Here is a 24,200-nt window from a genome sequence, read left to right as displayed (position 1 = left end):
CTCAAACACATGATTATCCACATTATCACTGATATAAATCCAGTATTTCCCTCATTTCAGTTTTAGCTCTGTGTTTGGTCTCCACCAGATGAAACTTTTTTTTTTTTTTTTAGATCCAGATACTTTTCTTTTTCGGTGAAGATTTAACAAATCATCAATATCCTTTTGTTTCTGTATCCTGGGGGATACAGACATTTGGCAGGCTGTGGGGGGGAGGGGCATTAAATATCTGAACTTAATATCATGAGAAAGTCTTAAGGGGGGATGGGTCAAGTACCCAGGTCATGTGACTTTATGGCAGCATTCAAAACTAAATTGATACTTTTATGTCAAACTCCAAAATGGCCACCTACGTGGACAGAGACACTAGACATAAGTAAAGTGTTTTGGTTTTTCTTGTTAATTACATTATGGGGGGATTTGTTTTTGAAATTATTGCTCTTTAAGGATAATTTTATGTATTCTTGTTGAAAAATAATGAATACCATTAACACAACTTGAAAAACAGGCATTGAATGTCTGTATCCTGGGGGATACGTTGTCCAGACAGGGGTATATAAACTGGCATAATCACTCTCAGATATACTTATGTTTGGAAGCCTAAACTCTACAGATAATCAATAATATAAAGGTCTTAAAGGTTGAAAATGGAATATTACTAGAATACCACCATCTATCGATCAAGACAGGCAACAAATAATTAGAAAAGGGCGCGAACGACAGTAAAAGAGGGAGGATGTTCAGGTCATGATTAGAGTAGTATAGTGAATTCTTATGTAAAAGATCCAGTGATAGATACAGCATCTGTCTGCAACAAAACATGATGTGTTGTGGGGCGGTGTTTAGCTCAGTGTGGAGGCTATAGTCCTAATTGCAGGCGACCCTGGTTTGAATCCCGCGCCAAGTGGTCCTATCCTCCACACATACACTCACACACACACAGAGCCACAGAGAGTGGCTAATTAATTGCTTATAATATGTTTTAAAAGTTCATAAATGAAATATTTGATAAATTGGTAAATGGCAAATTTATACCCTAAACGGGCAATGTATCTTGGGAGATACAAACCCTAAAATGAAAAATAAAGGTCAGATTTTGAAAAAAATCATAAAATTGTGTTATTCTACCCTAGAAACACTAGAAAATAACATTTTTTTATTTTTCCAAAATTTTTATATATGCTTGCCCATTTAAGGGTTAACCAGGTAAAAAACTCATTGAAATTTAAATTTACACAACACACAAGATACAAATAAAATACAATCACACATTTCAGGAAAACATGGTTAGACAATGCAATCACACGATCCGATTGAGCTCAATTCTCAGTCTTTTATAATTGACTTGAATTCCCCCAGAGTTACAAGATGTGTCAACTTCAAGTCCTTCTGCACACTGTTCCAGGTCGACGGGGCAGAAAATTTAAAAGCCTTTTTGCCCATTTCCGTTCTCACTTTTGGGACCTGCATCTGTATAACGTCCAGAGAACGCAGGCCTTATCGGCTGCGGTTTCTACACATGTGTAAACACAAATATGTAGGCAAAAGTCCAAGAATATCAGGCCGATGATAGAGGGAAAAGCAATGGAGGTTAATGCAGTACACCTCCAGGCCAGTAGGGAGTGGTAAGATGGTAAGAAGACAGAGGCCATACAATGAAGGAGACAACGTCAAAGCCTGTTGTTCAGGTTCTGCTGCTGTTGATTGGACGTTGTTGAATCTCAAACAGGTTCATTGAATCAAGTGGAAAAGAGGCCGATGAGTCACCGACTCCACTTCCTGTTTGATATTTATTTACGTGTTAATCATTTGCGAGACCTCGACCTCGTTGGACGAACCATCTGTCGGAGGCTTTCTGCTGCATCTTGAACCACAGCAGGGGAAATTAAATGCAGCAGAAACGTTCAAACCTGCAGACAGTTCCCGTTACAACCTCCAGATGATGCATCATTCACCTCCCAACGTAAACAACCAGCTGAAACTCACTATTAAACTGAATTAAAGCTCCAGATTCAGGTGATGTTTCTCTGTAGCTTCATGATTACCACACGGTCATGGTTATTATAAACAATACTGATGAGAGCTGTTTTTTGAACAAGGCAGGAAAAAGAAAACTCCCCTGGCAGCGTCCATCTTTACTCCACCTGGTAGATTTTAGTGTTTAACATCTCACACCTGCTCAGACGCTGAATTGACCTTAATCCAGCAGCACAGGAGAGTTGTTCACAGCAGCTCCAAGGGGACGTCCACATGGATAGTTTTTATCGTTTCATTGACATGGAAATGGCGTTTTGTGAGGATGAAAACTGTATTTTTTTGGTTGGGGGGGTAAATCTCAAAATGCCACCCGAGAGTTTTCGTGTAGACGACCAAAACGTATCTTTTGTGAAACGATGATGTCAAAGCTTCACCTCTCTAACCTGTAACCTGAGCCACACCTCCAGATGTAACTGTTGGGTCGCTCCAATACTGAGCCTGAAACATGTCGATTAAATCAGCATCGATCGGCAAGTTTGGACTGAGACGACTCCCAGTCAACGTTTAGTCGACTTATAATGTTTGGAGTTTGTTTTCAGCGCCACATACAGGCCTGGTGTGTGTAATACAGCGTTTTAAAGGGGACATATTATGGAAATATCACTTTTTGAAGGCTCTTTAACATATATTTGGGTGTTTGTCTTGCCCTCCGCCCTCAAAATGCAAGAATTGACAAAAAAAATCTGTAATTTTCAGGCTTCCTAAATTCAAATCCAAGTGGTTTTACGAGCTGTTCCCTCAAATGTCTTCCAGTGATGTAACTAGTTTTTGAATTTGCATAACCCCACCCCTGGTACCTGTAAAGGATGTTTGATCCTTGGGGTATTTTGACCAAAGCATGTCACAGACATCTGGGAACTATTTTAATTTGTGGAAAAGGTGCATAATATGTCTCTTTTAAATAGTTTTCAGTGGAGTCACGTGTACTCAGACATTTCTTGAAACAATGCCGTGCTCATGAAAAACTTTCTGAGAACGAACAAGAACAAGATCATTTTGGGAACTCTCTGTTTTCCGTGTGGACGGTCAAAGCTTTTAAAAGACGCTGCCTCTTCATTATCCTCTCCTCTACCTGTGCTGCTGTCGCTCTGTTTGGAGAGCGTGATGCATGACAGTCAATATTTACAGACATGATCTTAAAGGTCAGCGATGATGTCATCTGACATTTCCTTTTCAATTCGCTGCAGCTCATAAGTAACTTGATATGATTGAGAAATGATGTGTTTGCAGAGACTTCACACGTTTTGGGATTTTTTTTCCTTTTTTTTTTTACAAAACACTCTGAGAAATGAATTATTAAGAGAGGATTCTGGGAAATGTTTAGTCTGCACAGCCGGCGTGTTAATTTGTGAGGCGCTACAGCAGAATCTCAGACTCATGAAACAGTGATGGTGGAAAAACTCGTCAGAAACACTAAAGAACTGTAGAAACATGAACCAGCAGGACGAGCTAACCAGACTTTTATTTTGGGAGTTATCATCATTAGATTATCTCAGTGGTTTCAGTTTTTCCTACTTTATTTGGTCGTATCAGTGTTGGATAATGTGTTTTGGTGCTGGATCCAAAAATAGACGCTGAATGGAGTCAAACCTGAGGCTGCTCTCTAACCCGTTCTCCGCGGTTAATCATGCAGGTTAGCGAGGAGCTCTGGGAGTTGATTAACTGGTTCAGACAGGACGGCTGGTGCCAGCTCAACACCAAACATACTCTCACGCAGGAGAAAAAAAAAGCACCGGTCTTCCCCCGACCCTGGTTTTCTGCCTTCACTCAGCACTGAGTCACAGTCTTCCTTAAATGTCAGAAGCTTCGCTCAAAGCTCCTCCATCAAATCTGCAACTCTACCAACTCTGGATTATTTCTAACAGAGAGAATAAAAGTACTGAGACTCTGAATCTGAGAGTTTCAACTGCAGCTACAGAAACTGCAAGATTGAACTGTAGATTGAAACCGTCCCCCAGGGTCTCCGTCCTCCATCCAGCCCAGACACGTCACCACTGGCCTGTTGTGACTGGAGCAGGCCCGTCTGTCTGTCACAGAGTAAACAATGCTAATAATTTCCCATCAACCCCCCCCCCCCCCCTGTGGCTTCTTTTCAGGCGACAAACAGGAAACTGCTGTGTTTTTGTTTTGCTCTGGGGAAGAAGCCTGAAGATAAATGAAGAGGCTGTTCATGTTCTGAGTCACTTAAAGCTCCATTGTTTTATTCTGTCGCTGTCTTTTATTTTGAAGGATCGATCCATAAGACAAGAGAGAAGAAAAAACCATCTCAGTGTAGTTTTCCATCTCCTCTCTGGAGCTCTAGTAACAAAAAAAAGAGTGGATATCAGAATAAAACACTCAGAGAAACCAAATCCTGCAAGTTTTTGTTGGATGGATGGTGGGTCCAGGTGGTGGTGAGGGGGCGGGGCTTTGTTGTGACATCACAAAGTGACAGGAAGTCCTGACGGCTGGTTTTAAGGCTCAGTTTCTGAATACAGGCTGTGTGCATTTCTCTGTGGACTGAGGCTTTGATACTTTCACAGTATTAATATAGAACCTAGAGCTGCTTTATAATCACACTACACATGGACATCTACCTTTATACTGTATGGAGCTTTAATACAAACATCTACCTTTATACTGTATGGAGCTTTAACACAAACATCTACCTTTATACTGTATGGAGCTTTAACACAAACATCTTGCTGTGCGGTTTCTGTTCACGTGTCTAAAAGCATGAAGCGTGGATGTTCGCGTGTGCACCGACATTTGAGATCCGCTGCCATTTTCTTGCCTCGCTGCCAAAAAGAGACGGTCGAGGTTTATCCGGGAACGACTGTGTTGCCGCTGAGTCACTGGCACTCTTTAATATTTCAGATGACAATTGAAAAGTAAATGTCGGAGCAGAGTAAGGAACAAACATTTTAAAATCACTCAGAGGCTGTACTTCAGTTTTGTCAGTCCCCTGAAGAATTTAAATGCTCGGGGGCCACATGCATTAGTACAAAGGAGCTGGAATAAAAAAGCAGTGCACTCTGTTGTGCTTTATTACATTAAAGTGTGAACATTAATATAAAAAGGTGAAGGAGACTCTTCTGAAAATGTTAAAACTGCAGTTTGACATTCATGCAATGATGTAACTGTAGGAAACTCGCATTAACTAAAAGTCTGGAGTTTAATATGTTATTATGCCCCTCAGTTATATAAAAACTTTTACTTTATTCCTGCAATAACACTCACTATAATGTGGCCGTATAAGGAGAGTTATTAAAGGGCAACTTCGGTTTTTTTCAACCTGGGCCCTGTTTTCATATGTTTTTCTGTATATGTGAGTGATGGATAATACTTTTATTGAGGTGGCTGCAGTATTGAGCCGGGCAGGCAGCATGCAGCCCAGCTAACGCTCTACCACGGGGCAAGTGGCTCTCGTCAAAGGTCGCCCTATAAACGGGCTTTTTCTCCACACTGACAGGCTCAGATAGTTACACTAGTGTCCCACAACATACTAGAAAGGAGAAATGAATGTAATAGTCTCTACCTTTAGCTGGAGGTCGCTGTTTGCTGTGATCTGTGTCCAAATTTCACCACCAGAAATCTCGTTCTGCAAGCAGCAAAACACCGGTGGGGAAACTGTTACCTGACTGAGGTGAGGAGAGACGACCGGAGAATTTACAAATTGTAACAACAAAATGTTGGGCTGCTCTTCACACAGCTTTCACAAGTTAGGGCTAACAGTTAGCTGTGCTACAAATGGATGCTAACACTCCTGTGGATGCACTGCACCGTCGCCGTGCCGACCACAGGGTCTGCTGTGACCACTTTGACCAGGGGTGACTACTGCCAGTCAGAAGAAGAAGAGGCCTGCTAAAGGTAGAGACTATTACGTTCATTTCTCCTTTCTAGTTTGTTGTCAGACACTCATTGTAACTATCTGAGCCTGTCAGTTTGAAACAAAAGCCCGTTTATAGGGCGAACTTTGACGGGAGCCACTTGCCCCGTGGTAGAGCGTTAGCTGGGCTGCAGGCTGCCTGCCCGGCTCAATACTGCAGCCACCTCAATAAAAGTATTATCCATCACTCACATATACAGAAAAACATATGAAAATAGGGCCCAGGTTGAAAAAAACCGAAGTTGCCCTTTAATGCACAGGATTTTAATGTTTATCTTATAACTTCTCATATGGAGACATGTATTGTATTTTATTATAAGTGTGTGTTACTCCACAGGATAGTTGTTTAATACACTTATTTTATTTTATTATGTAAAACAAAATGTGACCACTTTGACATTGTTATGATGTAAATTGAATTGGGGGGTATTGTGTATTTTTGGGCCCAATGTGGCAATGTGTTAAAGGGATAGTTCAACATTTTGGCAAATTGCCCCATTGCCATAATCCCTATAGTCATAGCAGTAGGTTCGTTAGCTTTATTTGTCGGTGCAAGCTGTTTTTAGAGCGGCGGAGCAGAGCCGTGAGCTGCTCAGAGCTACGCTACGGAGGCTAATGGGATTTCTTGGTTTCCCTCATCAAACTCATCAAATACACAATCCAACAACTCCACAACGCTCTGGTGGACAAGTTGTGACCTGCACATTCACCACGCTATGAGATAATAACACAACGTTACCAGACAGAGTTGTTTTAGAGGGAAATTCATGCAAAACCATGGATGCATGTTCTTGTCAGGGGCAGTTTTTCAGCAAACAGTCTCTGCATTTCCCTCTAAAACAACTCTGTCTGGTAACGTTGTGTTATTATCTCATAGCGTGGTGAATGTGCAGGTCACAACTTGTCCACCAGAGCGTTTTGGAGTTGTTGGATTGTGTATTTGATGAGTTTGATGAGGGAAACCAAGAAATCCCATTAGCCTCCGTAGCGTAGCTCTGAGCAGCTCACGGCTCTGCTCCGCCGCTCTAAAAATAGCTTGCACCGACAATTAAAGGTAACAAACCTACTGCTATGACTATAGGGATTATGGCAATGGGCCAATTTGCCAAAATGTTGAACTATCCCTTTCATAAAGACGAAGTTGATACCAACCATAGGCAGGTTAAACATTTTTTTAATGTGGTATATAAAGGCAAAATCCAAAACAAACAGGCTCAGCGCCCTGAAGGGATAAAGTCTACATGTGTAAATGTGTTAATGAATGTGAGTTTGATGCTGACTCTGCTTTCAGCTCCACCTCCTCCAGAGGAAAACATCTGTCTGTGCAGCTCCTGAACTCTGCTGCATGAGTCAGGAGTCGACTCTCTGCAGCTCTGTCATCGTTAAACATCAAATACACACACACACACACACACACACTGACTCATTGTTACTGTTAAGTGCAGCCGCAGCAGCTTTAACTCCACGTTTTTCTGCATAAACTGGACTCATCCCATCAAATACACTTTTTCTGTGTAGTAGGTTTAAGTTCCTGTAATCTCCATGTTCTTGGAAAAAAAACAACTACTCAAGGCCACGACCCCTCGGCTACTGGGTCATCAACATGTACTGTTCAACCATATGCATCCGTGTGTGTGTGTGTGTGTTATCCTGTGTAAGTGTGTGTCTGCAGAGCTTTCCAGGAAATAATCGTAATAGGATTGAGCATCCATTAAGAGAGAGAGAGAGAGAGAGAAAAAAAAAGTTGCCAGTTGGAGGCTGAGGATCACGAGTGGAGGGTCGACTCGGTTGGTGACACAATGGATGCAGATGACAGATGGGAATTGAAAGGAGGGATGGATGTAAATACATCGTAGGGATGTCACCATTATACATTTTCCTGGTGCGATTATTGTCAGAGAAATAATCGCGGTGTTACGATTATCACGATTATTATTATGCATTAATTAATTTCACAACACTAAGAATGTGTAAAATCAAATATAGTCAAAATATAATGACATTACTCATTGTTTACACAAAATAGTTCAAGTATCTATTAATATATGACTAATTATTCAAGTGTTTGAAATATTCAGGTCATAAATTGTCATCTATACCAAATGTTTACGTTTGTTTTAATCGTTTTTGGTTTGTTCTTTAATTAAAAATGACACGCTTACTAAACACTAACTAAATTCCTACCAATTCAGTGTTACGTTAGTTAAATGGACCAGTATCTGAGCATTTATTTTTTATTTTGGCACCACATCTGCCGATACGGTTCCGACATAATCTTTTTTGGAAAGTGACGGTATTTACAGTAGGAATCTTTACGATTAAAGCAGAAGTAAGCGATCCGGTCGTTTTGGCTAACTTTCCGTCAGCCGATGGAGTTAGCAGTCCCCGCCCTCGTCCCTACGTCACCACATTCACGCACATCCCTTGGCTGCACACACAGAGAGGACCGCCCCTTTATGCCGTTCTCTCTCCTCATTGGATAAAGGTTGTAGGATACAAGGAAAGTTTTCTCCTCGGCTTACAGCAGAGCAGAGTGACTGACAGACCCGTGTTTCAGACCAAACACTCTATAGAAGTGATTGCTGGCGGAAGATAGAACTATTTAAGACTTATATTAACACAAATATTCCGCTTACTTCTGCTTTAATATATGACTAATTTTATTCAAGTGTTTGAATTGAAATATTCACGTCATAAATTGTCATCTATACCAAATGTTTACGTTTATTTTAATCGTTTTTTGTTTTGTTTTATTCTTTAATTAAAAATGACATCCTACCAATTCAATGTTACGTTAGTTAAATGGACCAGTATCTGAGCATTTACCTTTATTTTGGCGCCACATCTGCCGATATGGTTCTGACATAATCTTTTTTAGGAAGTGACGGTATTTAGGAATCTTTACTATTAATTAATTGTGGTGTTTAATACCACGATTCATTGTGAAAACAAGTAATCGTGACATCCCTAATGCAGATGACAGATGGGAATTAAAAAAGGGGGGATGGATGTAAATGCTGCAGTGTGAGAAGTGTAACATTTTATTTTGTTTTTTTTTTAAACGTGGACTGAAGACGTATAAAATGTTTCTGTCGTGTGCTATTTCAGGATCTCAAAGCAGCAGAGAGCAGCTCTTCTATTCATAAACGTCTTTCCTGTTCTACTATCAAATAAATAAACCCCCTCTTCTCCTCCTCCTCCACACACACTCCCACCCACCACCTCTACACCTCGACTTCCTCCCAGCACCAAACATGGTCACGCCGTCCCGGCCGCCGCCGTGTCCTGATGGCAGAGAAACCCACTGCGCCGGTTCTCACCTCACCTCGCTCACTGATGATGATGATGATGATGATGATGAGGATGATGGTGGTGAATGATGAGTTCCCGCCTCATCAGATCTCTGCTGCGCCTCTTTGACTCTCAGGCAACCAGCACTGTTACTTCTCAGTAGAGGTAGAGCTAAGAATAGACCAGAACAGCCTCTTACATAACGCGGCAAAAGCAGCAGCAGCAGCCCCGGTGCATTCTGGGATAGGATGGGATGGGATGGGATGGGATGGCATCGGTGTGCCAAGTGAGAATCGTTACTGCTGCGCTGCTCTGTTTTCTCTGCTGTGCAGGGGAAAAAACTCAACCGTCGTCACCCACAATTCACTCTGTTTTCATACAGCGACTCTGCAGATTCAACACTGTCACTAAATATGAAATATAAACACATTTATATCAACACTTGTTCCATCTCTCTTCGTTATATCTGTGTTTATTTGACTCTAATCATTTAATCTCTCTCTCTCTAAAGCTCTTTACTCAGTATCAGTGTTTGTTGTTTTTAAATGTGACTGAACCGACTTCCACTAAATATGATTTACACTGAATTATTTTATTATGAAACAGTAAATAACTCTGATACCTCAACATCTAATCACAGATAAATCCCTATCATCAGCCATGACTTCCAGAAAATGTGTGTTAAACAGCTCCAGGGTGTTTTGAAAATGTATTTCTTTACCTTTGTGTGTATATATATGTGTGTATACAGTGGTATTTTCAAGGTCTTGGTCTTCGTCGAACTCAAGGGGATTTTCTCTCCAGACCAGTCAAGACCGCAGCTGCAGTGACGTCTTTTGTTTTTTAACCACAAATGTCTCTGTGTCACTGTCTCACTTTGGTTTCTGTGATGTAATTCAATAAGTTGCAGATAATTCAAATAGTTGTACTAAAGTATCTGCTTGTGTTAAACCATGTGAACAACTTGGTGTCACCAGTGTCGACAGTGGGAGGAGACTTCAGCAGCTTCTGTGCTGTGTTCTTCTGTTCAATCCAAACATTAAATATGGTTTAGATTTTATATTATATAAAGTTATCTTTTCTTTTTAGCGGAGGGATAATGTAAATAAAGGAATAGTCTTGAAAATGGTCTCACATTGGTTTGGTCTTGTTCTTGACTCGGTCTCGGGTATATAAGGACTCTATGTCTGGGGAGTTCGGGGCTTGAGAGGGTGGAAGGGCTTCAATATCACATTGTGCTTCATATCTGATATAAATATGACAATGTATAGTTGTATGATGTTTATAAGTTTAAAAAAAAGATGAGAAAGAAAAAAACACCAAAACATGTTGTTTTTTAAAAAATTTTCTCTGACTTACTGTTGGGTTTTAATGAATGTTCACTTAGTGCTTACGGATATATCGAATCAGTTTTGCAATGATTGATGAGACTGTCTTAACACTTTGGCTACTTTTTTCATGCAAAATTTCTAATTTATTTCTAATTATTCTTTCCTTTCTTTTTCCTTTTACAGAAGACAAATATCCTTCTGATGAATGGTCATATTGAACTGAGGTTTTTCTGGAGAACTCAAACACCACAACACTGATCAAAGACAGAGATCTATCTGTCGTCTGATTACATCACAGTAGTGTAGTTGTTCATTGTTTCAACACTTTAATTCAAGCATATGCAGGTGAAGAAACGTCGCTGTCCATTTATGTTGAGACGGAGCAACCAGACAATGTCCAGTTTCACCTTTTACATGGTTTTTAAAATGAATTTTCTATTCTGATTCTGATTTACTGTTTATAAGGAGCATTTTCACTCGGTTTGGACGTCTAAACCGATTCTGACTGCAATACTTGGCTCCATGTGAACCGAGCTGGTGAAGAATCATAAGAAGACTCATAATAACTAGGAATCTCAGACGTTATGATAGTTATTTGACATCAGCAGTCTGATCCTTTCACATTTTAAAATTCACTGATGACTTATTTCCAGCAGCTCGGCTTCATTAGAGGCTGAGAGATGAATTATCTTAACCCCCCCCTGAGAGAAAAAACTGCAGATCTCATTGTGCATCAGCTCGAGGTGTTGGGCTATAATTATAAACAGGCATATTTGTGTATCCTTCCTCCACCCACTTGCCCTCCCTCCCCCTCTCTCCTCTCTCCTCCCCCCTCCCCCCACCGACCTGTTATTGTCTGAGGGTGGTCAGAGTCATGGCAGATGGTCAAGAGGAACTGCAGCTCACCTCGCCAGCCCCAGCGGAGGTAAAGGTACGGGGGAGAGCACTTGGCCGTTTGACAGGGAACACTATGTTACTATGGGACCGTACGAAAATACACCACACACACACACACACACACACACACACACACACACACAGACACACACCATGTTGCTGAATTCTTGCATAGACTGCAAGCACACAGATGGACCCAGATTTGGTCTTTTTTGCTGTTGTTGTTGTCCAGAAACAAATCGAAAAACAAAACAAACACTCATGGGAACAAACTCATCATCATGGTAGATTATTTAAAAGTTATTTCAAATCGTGTCATCGTGTCGTTTATTTTCCATCCAGCTGGAGACAGAGAGAGAGTGAGTGAGTGAGTGAGTGAGTGAGTGGCCTCTTTAAGAAGCTGCCATTCATTAACTTTGAGTAAATGTATCACTGGAAGGTCACCCACTCTCCCACAATCCACCGAGAGCGACTCAGCAGCTTCGTACAGGAACTATTTCAAGCCCTTTGCAGAGCGGAGGAGGAGAGGAGGGGGGAGGAGAGAGGAGGGGGGAGGGGGGAGGAGAGGGGAGGGGGGAGGCGAATCGAAGTAATTATAGTCCCGATGCTTCTGTAGTGTGAGAAGAAAACAATATGCAGACTCGAGATGTGATCGGCCTAAAATAGCCTCCTTCATGGTGTGTCACAGCTTGACCGTTGTCGGGGGGGAGGGAGGTATTGTCGGCCTATAAGGAGGCAGCGAGGGAGGGGTAAGACATGGGGAAGCATGTACCTGAAATAGCAGGTTTATAAAACACCAATCAACTGTTTTATCTGAAACTCACTGACTCATTAAAATGTTTTTTAAATTACCTCACTAATGGTCACCCGCCAGGAAGAAATGAGTTAGGTAACGACTCCAGAAGAAACACAGACCGACTCTCTGACGTTCACTCAGCAGCTACAGACTCGGTTTCTACAGGAGAAACAATTGAAGACGTAGATTCGATCCAGTTTTCTGTTCCACATGTTGTGTAGAGATGCACCGATTGCAAAATTCTTGGCCGATACCGATTCCCGGTTTTAAAGGAGGTCTGACCTGCCAAAACCGTTTTTTCCGATACCGATTTTCTATCTAAGAAATAATTAGCTATAATAGTCGACAAGCGCTTCTGCCCCTCAGCTCTGTGTGTGTGTGTTCATCTCTCGTGCTCTGTTTAGATTAATAAACACAAATAGGCCCCAAACGTACATACATTGGCAAGTCACTGATTGGGGCCGATTCGATATAAAACCTGCGTTTTTAATCAGCGGCCGATTGATCGGTGCATCTCTAATGTTGTGCGTTATTAGCTGGCTAGTTAGCAACTGATTCAGGAACCGGCGACAGCTAACAATTATTTATTCATTCATCTCTTTTTTTTTGTTGATTAATCACAGTAAATGACAGTAAAAGTCCAAAATCTCCAAAGTGTGAATGTGGTATGAATGGATAATGATTTCTGTAAAGCGCTTTGGGTATTGTGAAAAGCGCTATATAAATGTAAACCATTATTATTATTAGGCTATTATTAAAATGTAATTAATCAATAATCAAAACAGTTGCTGATTAACTTTGTGTTTACTGATTATAAATTGCGGTCTTTTACCTCATATTAGCTTTATGAATCGTGATAGCTGTTTTTGTGATTTTCTTTGGTAGCTATAGTTTAAAGGAGTTATTTGTAAGTTCTGTTAGCGAACATTAGCATTAACAGCTTGTTATTTACCAACCTTGCAAACAGCTTCAGCCTTCATTACACGTAAAAGACAGAGGGGACACTACAGTGACTCGGTATTAGAAAAAGGCCGGAGCCATAGATACGTATATACACATAGATGCCGCCTCTGACGCTGCTGTCCATTGGAACGATACATCAACGCGTCCGCCATCTTGGTTCGGGGGAAGCCGTGTCTACTACTGCAGTAGTCAACAGAGGCAGAGGTCTATCAACCATTAAAATCGCCATAACTCACTGAATATTCAACCGATTGTCAAGCCGTTTGGTTTATTATAAATGTCAGACATATATTTATGATACAACAGTTTAAAAAAAAAAAAAGAAACATACACTTGCATACTCAGACACACACCCACATGCATAAATACCCTAAAATTAGTTCTACAAGGGTCTGACTGCTTGTCAGACGTATATCTACAGTCAGAAACCCCGACCCTAGATGGCGGCGCTGTTGACATACGCTGAGAAGCAGAAGGCGGCATCTAGTCAGTCAGTCATATCTATGGGCCGGAGCTAGCTTATTAGCATGCTAACGTCAACAGAAGAAGTGATAGAGGCAAAACCGGAGGGAAACTTTCCACTGCTGGAGACGACTCATGGTGAGAAAAGGACTGAGATTAGATGAGATAGAGTTTCTCCAGCCTTTTCAAGGCTTAGTGTTTGAAATTCGTCCACTTGATATTTTGTTATTTCTTATTTTGACACTTGTAAAGCTGCTGTCCTGGATACGACTTGACCTCAGTGGGTTTTACCAGCTTCAATAAAGCAAATAAACAATCAATAGAAGACAAAGCTCTGTATGAAAGCACAGCACTTGATTTACTCTCTACTCGGCGCCTCTCGCTGAGGAGCTGACACCGAGGTAATGCGTCACTGTCCCGACACTGAACTGAACGCTGCACAGTCACAGTCACAATGTCAAACCAACAAGTCATAACTCTCTCCCTGTACTGGTTCCCACGTGTCCGTCCGTCCCCGGAGCGCTTTGTGCTACTGCCACTTTGTTTCTGTGCTGGTGCTGCATCCTCTCCAGCTCTGTCCACGGCAGGAAGTGGAGGAAATCTGATCCAGGAGCAGAGAGGAAATAAACAGGGGAGGAGGGGGAGCGATGGTTCAGAGATAAAAGCTGAGGAGGAGGAGCAGGGTGATGGGATGGATCCTGTTCCTGTCAGCAGCTCCTTCACCTCTGACTGCCGTCTGTCTCCACCCGCCGTTTAACCCTCCACCTCCGCACATTTTTTTTTTACAAAGCTGCAGTTTAACGACCGCTGGTATTTTGACCGAGTGTCATTTAGCCCGGCGACGTCAGAGCTGCTCAGAGACACACACACAGAGAGAGTTTCTGAGGACAAAGATTCGTTCAATCAATGAAGAGTTTCCCTCCTCAGCTGGAGGGTGAATCAAGTGACGGCTTCCTGGATGATTCATTACCAGCTCATTAACAAATTACTTAATGAGAGGATGTGACATAACTGCAGCAGAAATATAGTGAAGTGAAACTAAACAGAAACTGATATTTGAATTAGACTTTTCTGTTTTTTGGTGCTGTTGTTGTTGTTAAGGGGAGGACTGAGCGTTAATTATTGTTTTCTGTAATTTTGTAATTGGTCATCCAGAAATGCTTCCCTGCTTTCCTATTGGCCATTCTGAAGGTGTGGCTGTGCTCCTCCTTTACATCATTGCCAAACCAAGACACTTCTCTTCACACACGTGGGTAAAGACACAGTTCAGACCCGTTTGCATCTGCTGTCAATGATCCAATGAAAACTGTTCATACCTTTGATTCTTGTTCATTCTTTTCTCTAGTTCTTATAATTTCTATTATGGCCCTTTTTCCACTAGAGCAACACGACTCTACTTGACTTGATATTTTTGCCTTTCCACAAGAGACAGTACTTGGTACTTTTTTTGGTAACGCCTCAGACGAGGTTCCAAGCGAGCCGAGCCGATACTAAAAACGTGACGTCAACCGACTGCCGGCAGCTGATTGGCCAGAGTGTCGTCACTGGAAGAGTCGTGAGCTCGTGAGACTGTTGTTCTTCTTTCACGCAAGTTAAATGGCCGCTGTGTGGAAAAAACACACCATTATCCGTCAATGAGGTGAAGACGAGTTTGTTTGCAGCTGACGAGAGGATCAGAAGAAAGACGCTAGAAGCTAGACGGAGCGACTGCAGCGGTTGGGCTTTGACGAGTCCGCCCACGTTGAGGAGGAACTATGAAGTGCTCAGGTGTGATGTAAAATGACCTAAACTGAATCGAGTCGAGCCGAGCTGTGACTGTGTAGTGGAGAAGGGCCGTTAGTCGTCTTCTATAGTTTCACAGTTGAATTTGCACGTTTTGCGAGCTGTGTGTTTATGTTGTTCCCCACCCAAAGATCACGTCCTAGTACCAACTTCTGCCAACACACAGCTACTTTCATTAAAATGAAAATAAACGTCACTCTATTTCAGACGATGAGTAGCACAGAAATTGGTTATGTCCACTTATAGAGACGATATAAACGTCAGTGGAATAACTTCACTGCTGTTTCTAATTAGGATTTTATTTCCATCCTTTTCCTTGGTTTCTCTTTTATCAGTGTAACTCATGTTCCTTTATATTAAAACGAAGCTGCAGGGGTCCGTGCTGCTGTAAACTGATTCTTCTTATTATTTTCAACCTGACTTTTTTTCATTTATTTTTTCCTGCTACGGTGCGTTCAGGTGACTTTAAAAAAAATGATTGGCAATTGGGGGATATTTAATGCCGTTATTAGACAGAGACAATAGAGATTAAAAGAAAAATAAACATTTGAAATAGAATTTAAAAAATCTAATTTATGATCGTATAGCGACAAAAAAAGTATCACTGACTGTTAAGTCCACTTATTTAGTACTAATAACCCGTGTAATAACACTCAATAAATGGTTTATAGCTCTATAATGTTGTCCTGTGGTACAGTAGGTAACAAATATGCAAGACAAAACAATTATACATCCACAGTGTGTGGGCAAATACAATGAAAACACGTAATAAACCATTTATTAAATGTTTATATGTTGCTTACACATGTTTAATAAGTGGATTTAAAGACAAAGTTGCTGAGAAAAATAAAAAGTTTGGTGCAAAGTGTTAAGTTCAACAGAGTCTGGCCATCACACACACACAGACAGACACCTGTTGAGTTGTGTTGAGGTTGTACATTGAAGTTTGTGTGACTTCATGTAAATATTCACTATCGTCAGGACGTTTCATTCACTTCAGGAGCCGCTGTCTGAGGCCGCCGGTGTGAGACGCGACATTTAAATGATTAAATTACAGCGATAAGTGACTCGAGTCTGTGAGAGTCGGCCTCAAGTTGTCGTGTGTGTCGTCGTGCAGAATGAAAACCAGAGCAGAGAGACACAGAGTGAGTCAGACGAGTGAAGTTTGAGCGCTGAGGTCACCAGAGCCCTGGGCTGCGTTCACTGTCTCTGGGTAAACCCGGCCTCATTGCATTATCTTGCTGCAAATGGATTTAAAAGCTTCAGTTTATTGTGCCAGAGAAAGCAGCTGCCATAAACTATTAGCTGTATGATAAACATGCAGGCACGCACACACACAATACACACAATACACACATAAATGCAAAGCTAACACAGTTTCAGAGTGAAACTGGAGCACTCGACTCTGAGTCCTGTTTCCAAACAGCATTAGCAGCTGAAGCTAATTGAATAAAGTTAAATCCTGAGGGACGACGCTGCACAACAAAGATTCCACCACACACGTTCACACACGCACGCACGACCTGAACGCAGCCGGTTTAAAATGTCTGTTAAAGGGATAATTCAACATTTTGGCAAATTGGCCCATTGCCATAATCCCTATAGCCATAGCAGTAGGTTCGTTACCTTTAATTGTCGGTGCAAGCTGTTTTTTAAAACGGCGGAGCAGAGCCGCGAGCTGCTCAGGGCTACGCTATACGGAGGCTAATGGGATTTCTTGGTTTCTTCTCATCATCAAACTCATCAAATACACAATCCAACAACTCCAAAACGCTCCGGTGGACAAGTTGTGACCTGCACATTCACCACGCTATGAGATAATAACACAGCGTTACCAGACAGAGTTGTTTTAGAGGGAAATTCATGCAAAACCGCTGATGCGCGTTGCCTTCAGGGGCAGTTTTTCATCAAGCAGTCTCTGAATTTACCTCTAAAACAACGCTGTCTTGTAATGTTCCGTTATTATGTCATGTTTGAAAATGTAAAAGATGAAAATAATAAAAAAAAAATCATCTGACGAATGGATAATATGGAAGAACATAATGATCAGGGTGTTTTGTTGGATTATTACATAACTGTCTTTAAGCAATGTGTGATCTGCTGTATTTAAAAGAGATAACACGGTGTTTCTACAGTAAGTGTTGTTTCTGCTGTGTCAGAGGAGCGGTGATTCAGCTGTGAATGTATTTCACTGTATCAAACTCTATTTTTTGCTGCTGTTTCTGTCTCTAAACTGTGAGTTGACCCTCAGCCCACTGAGATCAAACACTTGTTCTGTCCAAAAAAAACTCCCAAAAGATTCAATTCAGAATGATATAAAAAAGATAAAAGCAGCAAATTCTTACTTCAAATAGCAGACGTTTGGTTTTTTTTCCTTTTAGATAAACGACTAATAAAAATAAATGATGATTAATTGTTCGACAGTTAATAAAGAAAGTTTTATATTCATCCTAACTGATGACAAACCTCCTCTAACCTTTAAACAACTTGTTGTAACTCTAACTATGATTTTCTTCTCCTCTTGAAGAAGATGTGTTTGTCTCTGTTGCCATGACGACACAGGATGGGTACACCTGTCCGTCAAGATTAAGTGGAACAGAAATGGACTGAGTCATCCGTGTTTCTTCTTCTACACTAATCTATCACTACGTCCTCCTCCTCCTCCTCCTCCTCCTGTCTCTTCAGTGTAGCCCTGAGATCTCCATGGAAACAAGGTTCACATCAGTCGGCGGAGATGCTGAGACAAAGTGAGGCGAAGGAAGGAAGCGAAGTGGGATAAAAACCAGAAAACACCAACAACAGTGAGAGCGATTTTTTATAAAAAACATCGACGTTTAGAAGTTTATTGATCGACGTCTGAAGAGAAAAATTCAAACTGAGACAAAAAAAATCAAACTCGTCTGTTTCTCTTCATTGAATCACTTTGAACTTTCAGAGCTTAAAATTAAAAAAAAAAAAAAAATTCTGCACTGAGTTGTTCATCATGTTATTTAGAAGTTTATTTGCATACACTTCCCAGAATGCATTGCGTTCATTTAAAAATCCTGTTTGTTCCTGATAAATACGACTTGATGACAGGAGGCGTGTCCGTGTGTTGATTGACAGCTGCCAGGCCCCGCCCCCCAACATCCACGGTCCCCTCTGATTGGTCGGTCGGACGGACAGCGACTCTTTATCTCTTTATGCTGCTGTGGAGCCAGGATGTGATGACAACTCCTCTCCTCTCCTCTCCTCTCTGAAATGTTCTGCTTCTGACTTCCACTAAAAATATTCCTCAGAGTTAGATAAGAAGTTAAAACATCTGACTGTAACTTTTCCGAACTTTTTTTTTTTACAGTACAGCGTCAGAGGCCGAGTTAACCTGCGGTTGACTGTCTCTTATGAGCTGAGCTGCAGGATGAGGATGAAACTATGGTTTTGTTGAACCTGGAAAATGTTAATATCTGTTGTTTATCTGTTCATGTGTAACAACGCATTTACAAACGACTCACACACGTTTGCCCAAAGAGGAGATCCACTGGAAAACCAAAGCACGAATTCACGTTGCACCAAGGCCGTCATTCGACTTTGTATGTAATCTCGACGCACAAAATCTTAATCATTATGTGGTAATTTTAGTTTGATTTCATTTCATTACAACTCATTAAAGTACAATGCCAAGAAATGGTTAACAAACAAAAATGTGAACATCGATACAGATTTTTTTTTTTAGAGTATACTATAAGAGCATGATACAATCGTCGATGTGCGTTATTGTCTTTCAATTGTGTATATAATAATGTGTTACCTTTTTTATTCGTGGTATTTTATTGTTGCTGTCTTTTTTAAAGGATGCCCTTTAACATCAGGCAGAGGGACTACTGATGAAAATTTGCCTTTTAGCTAACTCGGGTACATTTACATTTGTTTTTACAATGTTTTATTAATGTACACAGTCCCTTTTCAAATAAACTAATAAATAAATATAAATTTTATAGTTAAAACTGGACTTGACATTTACTGCATTTGCTGTTTGGCTGATATCAAGAGTTTCATCTTGTTGTCCGTTACCCTCCTTATGTGGAATTATTGAAATATAATTTATTACATGTGGATGAATTTGTCTTATTTACATATAATATAACATCCTGACTATTATATAATTCATTTAACATGTGTTTTCTCTTATTTTCCTCTTGAGCTAATATTGTTATACATTATTTTTTATTTAATTCTCTGTATGCATCTATTTCTGCTGATATTTATAAAAGTGGAAGATGACAGATGTTGTATTCTGTTATTAATGGATCGTGTCGGTCAGACACATAAATAAAAATGAACTCATTAACCAACTCTACTGTCAGATTTCACTGCAGCAGCTGAACTGATTGACACGTCGTCCATCCAGGTAACTATCCCCCCGATGTCAGAGACATTATGGACGTGGAATGGATTTCCTTAACGAGCAGCTGTGGTGACGACACGTGTTCTCTGAGTTCACATCTGTAATTTGACAGACGTGTCAGTTAATGAGCACCTGCACTGAAAAAAAAAAAACGCTGTCTGTGGCTGCCACACAGTGATTAAGACCTAAAGCGTGAAGAGTCGGAGCAGCAGCTGTGAGCCAGAGCAAACAGCAGCAGCAGCAGCAGCATCCAGACGTATAAAATAAACCTGACTGTAACGTTACTGTATCTGCTCCTTCAGACTCATAAATGGAAATGAAACGTTTTCTCTGCTGCAGAAACGACCTCTGATTATCATGGACCCGCGTTCATTTCTATTCACAAACTTTTAGTCAGAAGTGAAGAGCAGGAAACACGTCAGCTTCATACACAACATGATTATAATACCATTCAGGCATCAGTTCTGTTATGAGTGTGTAAAATCAAATACAATCTAATGACATACATTACTAATTATGTACACAAAATATCGGAAGTATCTATTAATAAGGGATCAATTATTAACCCCTGGGGGAAATGTTTGAAGTCATTAAAGCAGAAGTAAGCGGAATATTTGTGTTAATATAAGTCTTGAATAGTTATATCTTCCGACAGCAATCACTTACATAGAGTGTTTGGTCTGAAACACGGGTCTGTCAGTCACTCTGCTCTGCTGTAAGAGGAGAAAACTTTCCTTGTATCCTACAACCTTTATCCAATGAGGAGAGAGAACGGCATAAAGGGGCGGTCCTCTCTGTGTGTGCAGCCAAGGGATGCGCGTGAATGTGGTGACGTAGGGACGAGGGCGGGGACTGCTAACTCCATCTGCTGACAAGAAGTTAGCCAAAACAACCGGATCACTTACTTCTGCTTTAATCGACATTTATAACAAATGTTTAAGTTTATTTGAATCACATATCTGTTACACACGCGGTTGTTATGTAACTTTGTTTTCGTTCTGTGTGAGTTGTGCTGATCTGCCGATACGGTTCAAACATCATCTTTTTCAGAAAGTGACGGTATCTAGGAATCTTTACGATTAATTAATTGTGGCGTTTAATACCGCGATTAATTGGGAAATCAAGTAATCGTGACATCCCTAGTCTACGATAGCCAAGCTCCCTCACAGGGTGAGTCATCAAACGTCTGAGGTCGATTTGCAGAAAGAGAAAATGCATCGATTTTGATGTAAAAATACTCAGAAAGTAACTTTCTGACATGAATTTGGCAAAAAACAACAGATAAACGAACAATTAACGCATAGAAACAGGATAAAAGATGGAAAAAAGACATTTTTCACTTCATGGGATGTGTAAGTTTGAAGGCCTGACAGAGATACAGCGTTTACAAGGCCAAAATGGTGTTTTGTGAGGTCACTGTGACCTTGACCTTTGACCTCTCAACACCAAAATCTACTCTGTTCTGGTGAACGTTTGTGCCAAATTTGAAGACATTACGTCAAAGATCTGAGTAAACCCTGATCTCTCCATGTGTAACTACCACTGATGCGACTCTGACCACAGGATTAAAGATTAAAGATTAAAGATGGCTGCACACGTTCACTATCCTCCTCATTTCTCCTCCTCCTCCTCCTCTCTGACACAGAGCTGCAGCTCATTTCACGGTGGTTTCATCTAAAACAGATGTTTGGTGGTTATCAGTGTCCGTAAACACCACGGCTCTGCCAGCGCTTCCTGTCTCCAGGGAGGAGCAGATGACAGAGGATGGTGAATGTCAGAGCCCAGCAGAGACAGAGACAGAGACAAACAGGACAAAACAAGTCTGATATCTTAAAAAAGGAGCTGGTGACATAGTAGAAATAATAGACATAATAGAAATCGTCTGAGAAGAAAATCGTTCCTTCATTAAATCTAGAGCCAGGGAACTCGTTTCTCTCTCTGCAGGTGAAACCAAAGTGTTTTCTTCATCTTCCGGTAACGACAAGTGGTTCACTGATGTGTTACTGGATCTGAGCTCAGTCTGAACGACAGAAAAAATAAATTAAAAAATCACTCCCCGTCAGAGCTGTAAAATCCATCCCAGTGTTATAAACTACTCAGGTCTTTAAACATGTTCATCTGCTCCTCTGATTGGACGTCCTGGATCACATGTCATTACATGGAGCCAAATAGTCCAATCAGAACCGGTTTAAACGTCCAAACAGAATGAAAATGCTCCACATAAACACCTCAGTCACAACAAACAGGCCAAAACCGAAACCGAGTGGAATTTCATTTGGTTTCAGACGGGAAGAATCGTCCTTTTCCCAAACCGATCGAAAGTAAAATTTCACTTCATTTTCATTTGTTCCATGCATGGACATTTTCAATTCATACATCACTGACAAAATGATGATAGATTATAATTTACACATTCAATGCATGGAAAGGAACAGGATTAATTTTGAAATTAGATCTAGGTGGTCTGCCAAACTAAACGATGTTTCTTCACTTACAAATGACGATAGATAGATAGACGGACGGACGGACGGACGGACGGACGGACGGACGGACGGACGGACGGACAGACAGACAGACAGACAGACAGACAGACAGACAGATGTACATGACTTCGTTGTGAACCCGTCTGAACCAGCGCGTCCTGACCGACCCGTTGTTAAAATTACGATTAAAAACACCACAGACCGTCTTCAACAACTGTATTCTATACTTTCACTTTCTTAAATATAAATCGAGTTCAAATAAAATGCAACATATAAAATCTGCGCTGGCGCATCTTGATTGACGCTGGTCAATATGTGAAGTCAAAATGAGGTCACAAGCCCAAAAAAAGGTTGGGAACCACTGATGTAGAGGCGAATGTAAACACCAGATCATAACAGATCACGTCACATGTAAAATGTTGACATGAAACCTTCATTCAAAACAAATTTCAATCAATTCTGTTTTCTGTTTCAGGCCACAAACCTGAGCTGAGGAAAAATACAACTCTTTAAAACAATGACACAGTTTGTCATGAGCATCACAGATCTTCTCCTCCATGGGGTGATGAAGGTTTTATTCAATAGAAACCAGCAGATTTATAATCTCTGGTATAATCAATGGGCTCAGCGAGCTAATGAGCTAACAGGTAGCGGCGGTAGCGACTCACCTTGCATACAGAACTTGAGCTCCTTGACGTCGGTCACGGTGCTGGCCGGCATCCGCTCGGGAACCTTCTTGCTCATGCGGTTGTAGTTCCTCCTCTTCTTGGTCTCGCCCCACAGGTTGGAGCCGCCGTGCATGCTGGGTATGTTGAGCACGGCGATGCCCTCCAAGGACGTGTTGCTGAGGTCCAAGATGATCCCGTCGCACTGAGGAGGGAAAGGCAAACGAATAAATAAATGAACAGGGTTCCCACTCTTTTCTTGAAATCATTTTCCAGGACATTTTCAGTTGCTACAGTCTGACCGACACCCCTGGTTAAAATGTCTGTTAAAGGGATAGTTCAACATTTTGGCAAATCGGCCCATCGCCATAATCCCAATAGTCATAGCAGTAGGTTCGTTACCTTTAATACTTTACTTTATTTTGTTTATTTGACTGGGACAGTGCACATCAATGTACATATAAAAACATGTAAATGTGCCGGATTGTAGCATCGATGCTAATTTCCATCCGGAGTCCCAGAACATAAAAACAATACAGCCAGTGATTGTCGGTGCAAGCTGTTTTTAGAACGGAGGAGCAGAGCCGTGAGCTGCTCAGAGCTACGCTACGAAGGCTAATGGGATTTCTCGGTTTCCCTCATCAAACTCATCAAATACACAATCCAACAACTCCACAACGCTCTGGTGGACAAGTTGTGACCTGCACATTCACCACACTATGAGATAATAACACAACGTTACCAGACAGAGTTGTTTTAGAGGGAAATTCATGCAAAACCGCTGATGCGCGTTGCCTTCAGGGACAGTTTTTCGGCAAGCAGTCTGTGGCTCTGACTTTTGTATGAAATAATCTCTTACACGCTTAGAAATTATGACAAATTTATCATAGAACAACACAAAAACATGTTTTTGTTTTTAAACCAGGCCCACTACAGCTCTCTGCTGCTCCTCTATCTGTCCCTCAGCAGAGAAAGCCCTCATGCTCTCATCAACTAAAAGTCTCTAGTTTTCTCACTCGTCACTTCTTTGGAAAACAAATTCTTAGTGGGGTCTGACAAAGTCAAACAGAGCTCTGGTAGCAGATGTCACTATGTGATAAATAATTTTCCAGGACAACTCAAGCTTTTGCAGGACATTTGACATTTGAAAATTGGTCAACCATTTTCCAGGTTTTCCAGGACGAGTGGGAATCCTGATAAATGAATAAATAAAACGGAGAGAAAGAGTGATGAAGAAGCAA

At 41.1% G+C, this 24,200-nt stretch overlaps 1 protein-coding gene across 1 annotated transcript in view; it reads right to left on the bottom strand.

Annotated features, from left to right (window-relative positions):
• The window catches only part of dgkg (diacylglycerol kinase, gamma), a 135,219-nt gene that overhangs the window by 5,245 nt on the left and 105,774 nt on the right, over positions 1-24,200 (bottom strand). The window contains exon 15 of the mRNA XM_085765051.1: positions 22,963-23,164. Coding sequence (XP_085621177.1) covers positions 22,963-23,164 — 202 coding nt within the window. The remainder of the gene's footprint in view (positions 1-22,962; positions 23,165-24,200) is intronic.

The sequence above is a fragment of the Trachurus japonicus genome, chromosome 21 (genome assembly GCF_045865225.1).
Source record: "Trachurus japonicus isolate A0001 chromosome 21, Traja_1.0".
Taxonomy (NCBI): Eukaryota; Metazoa; Chordata; class Actinopteri; order Carangiformes; family Carangidae; genus Trachurus; species Trachurus japonicus.
The sequence above is the reverse complement of the archived record's forward strand: the minus strand, read 5'-3'. Positions and strand labels throughout refer to the sequence as shown.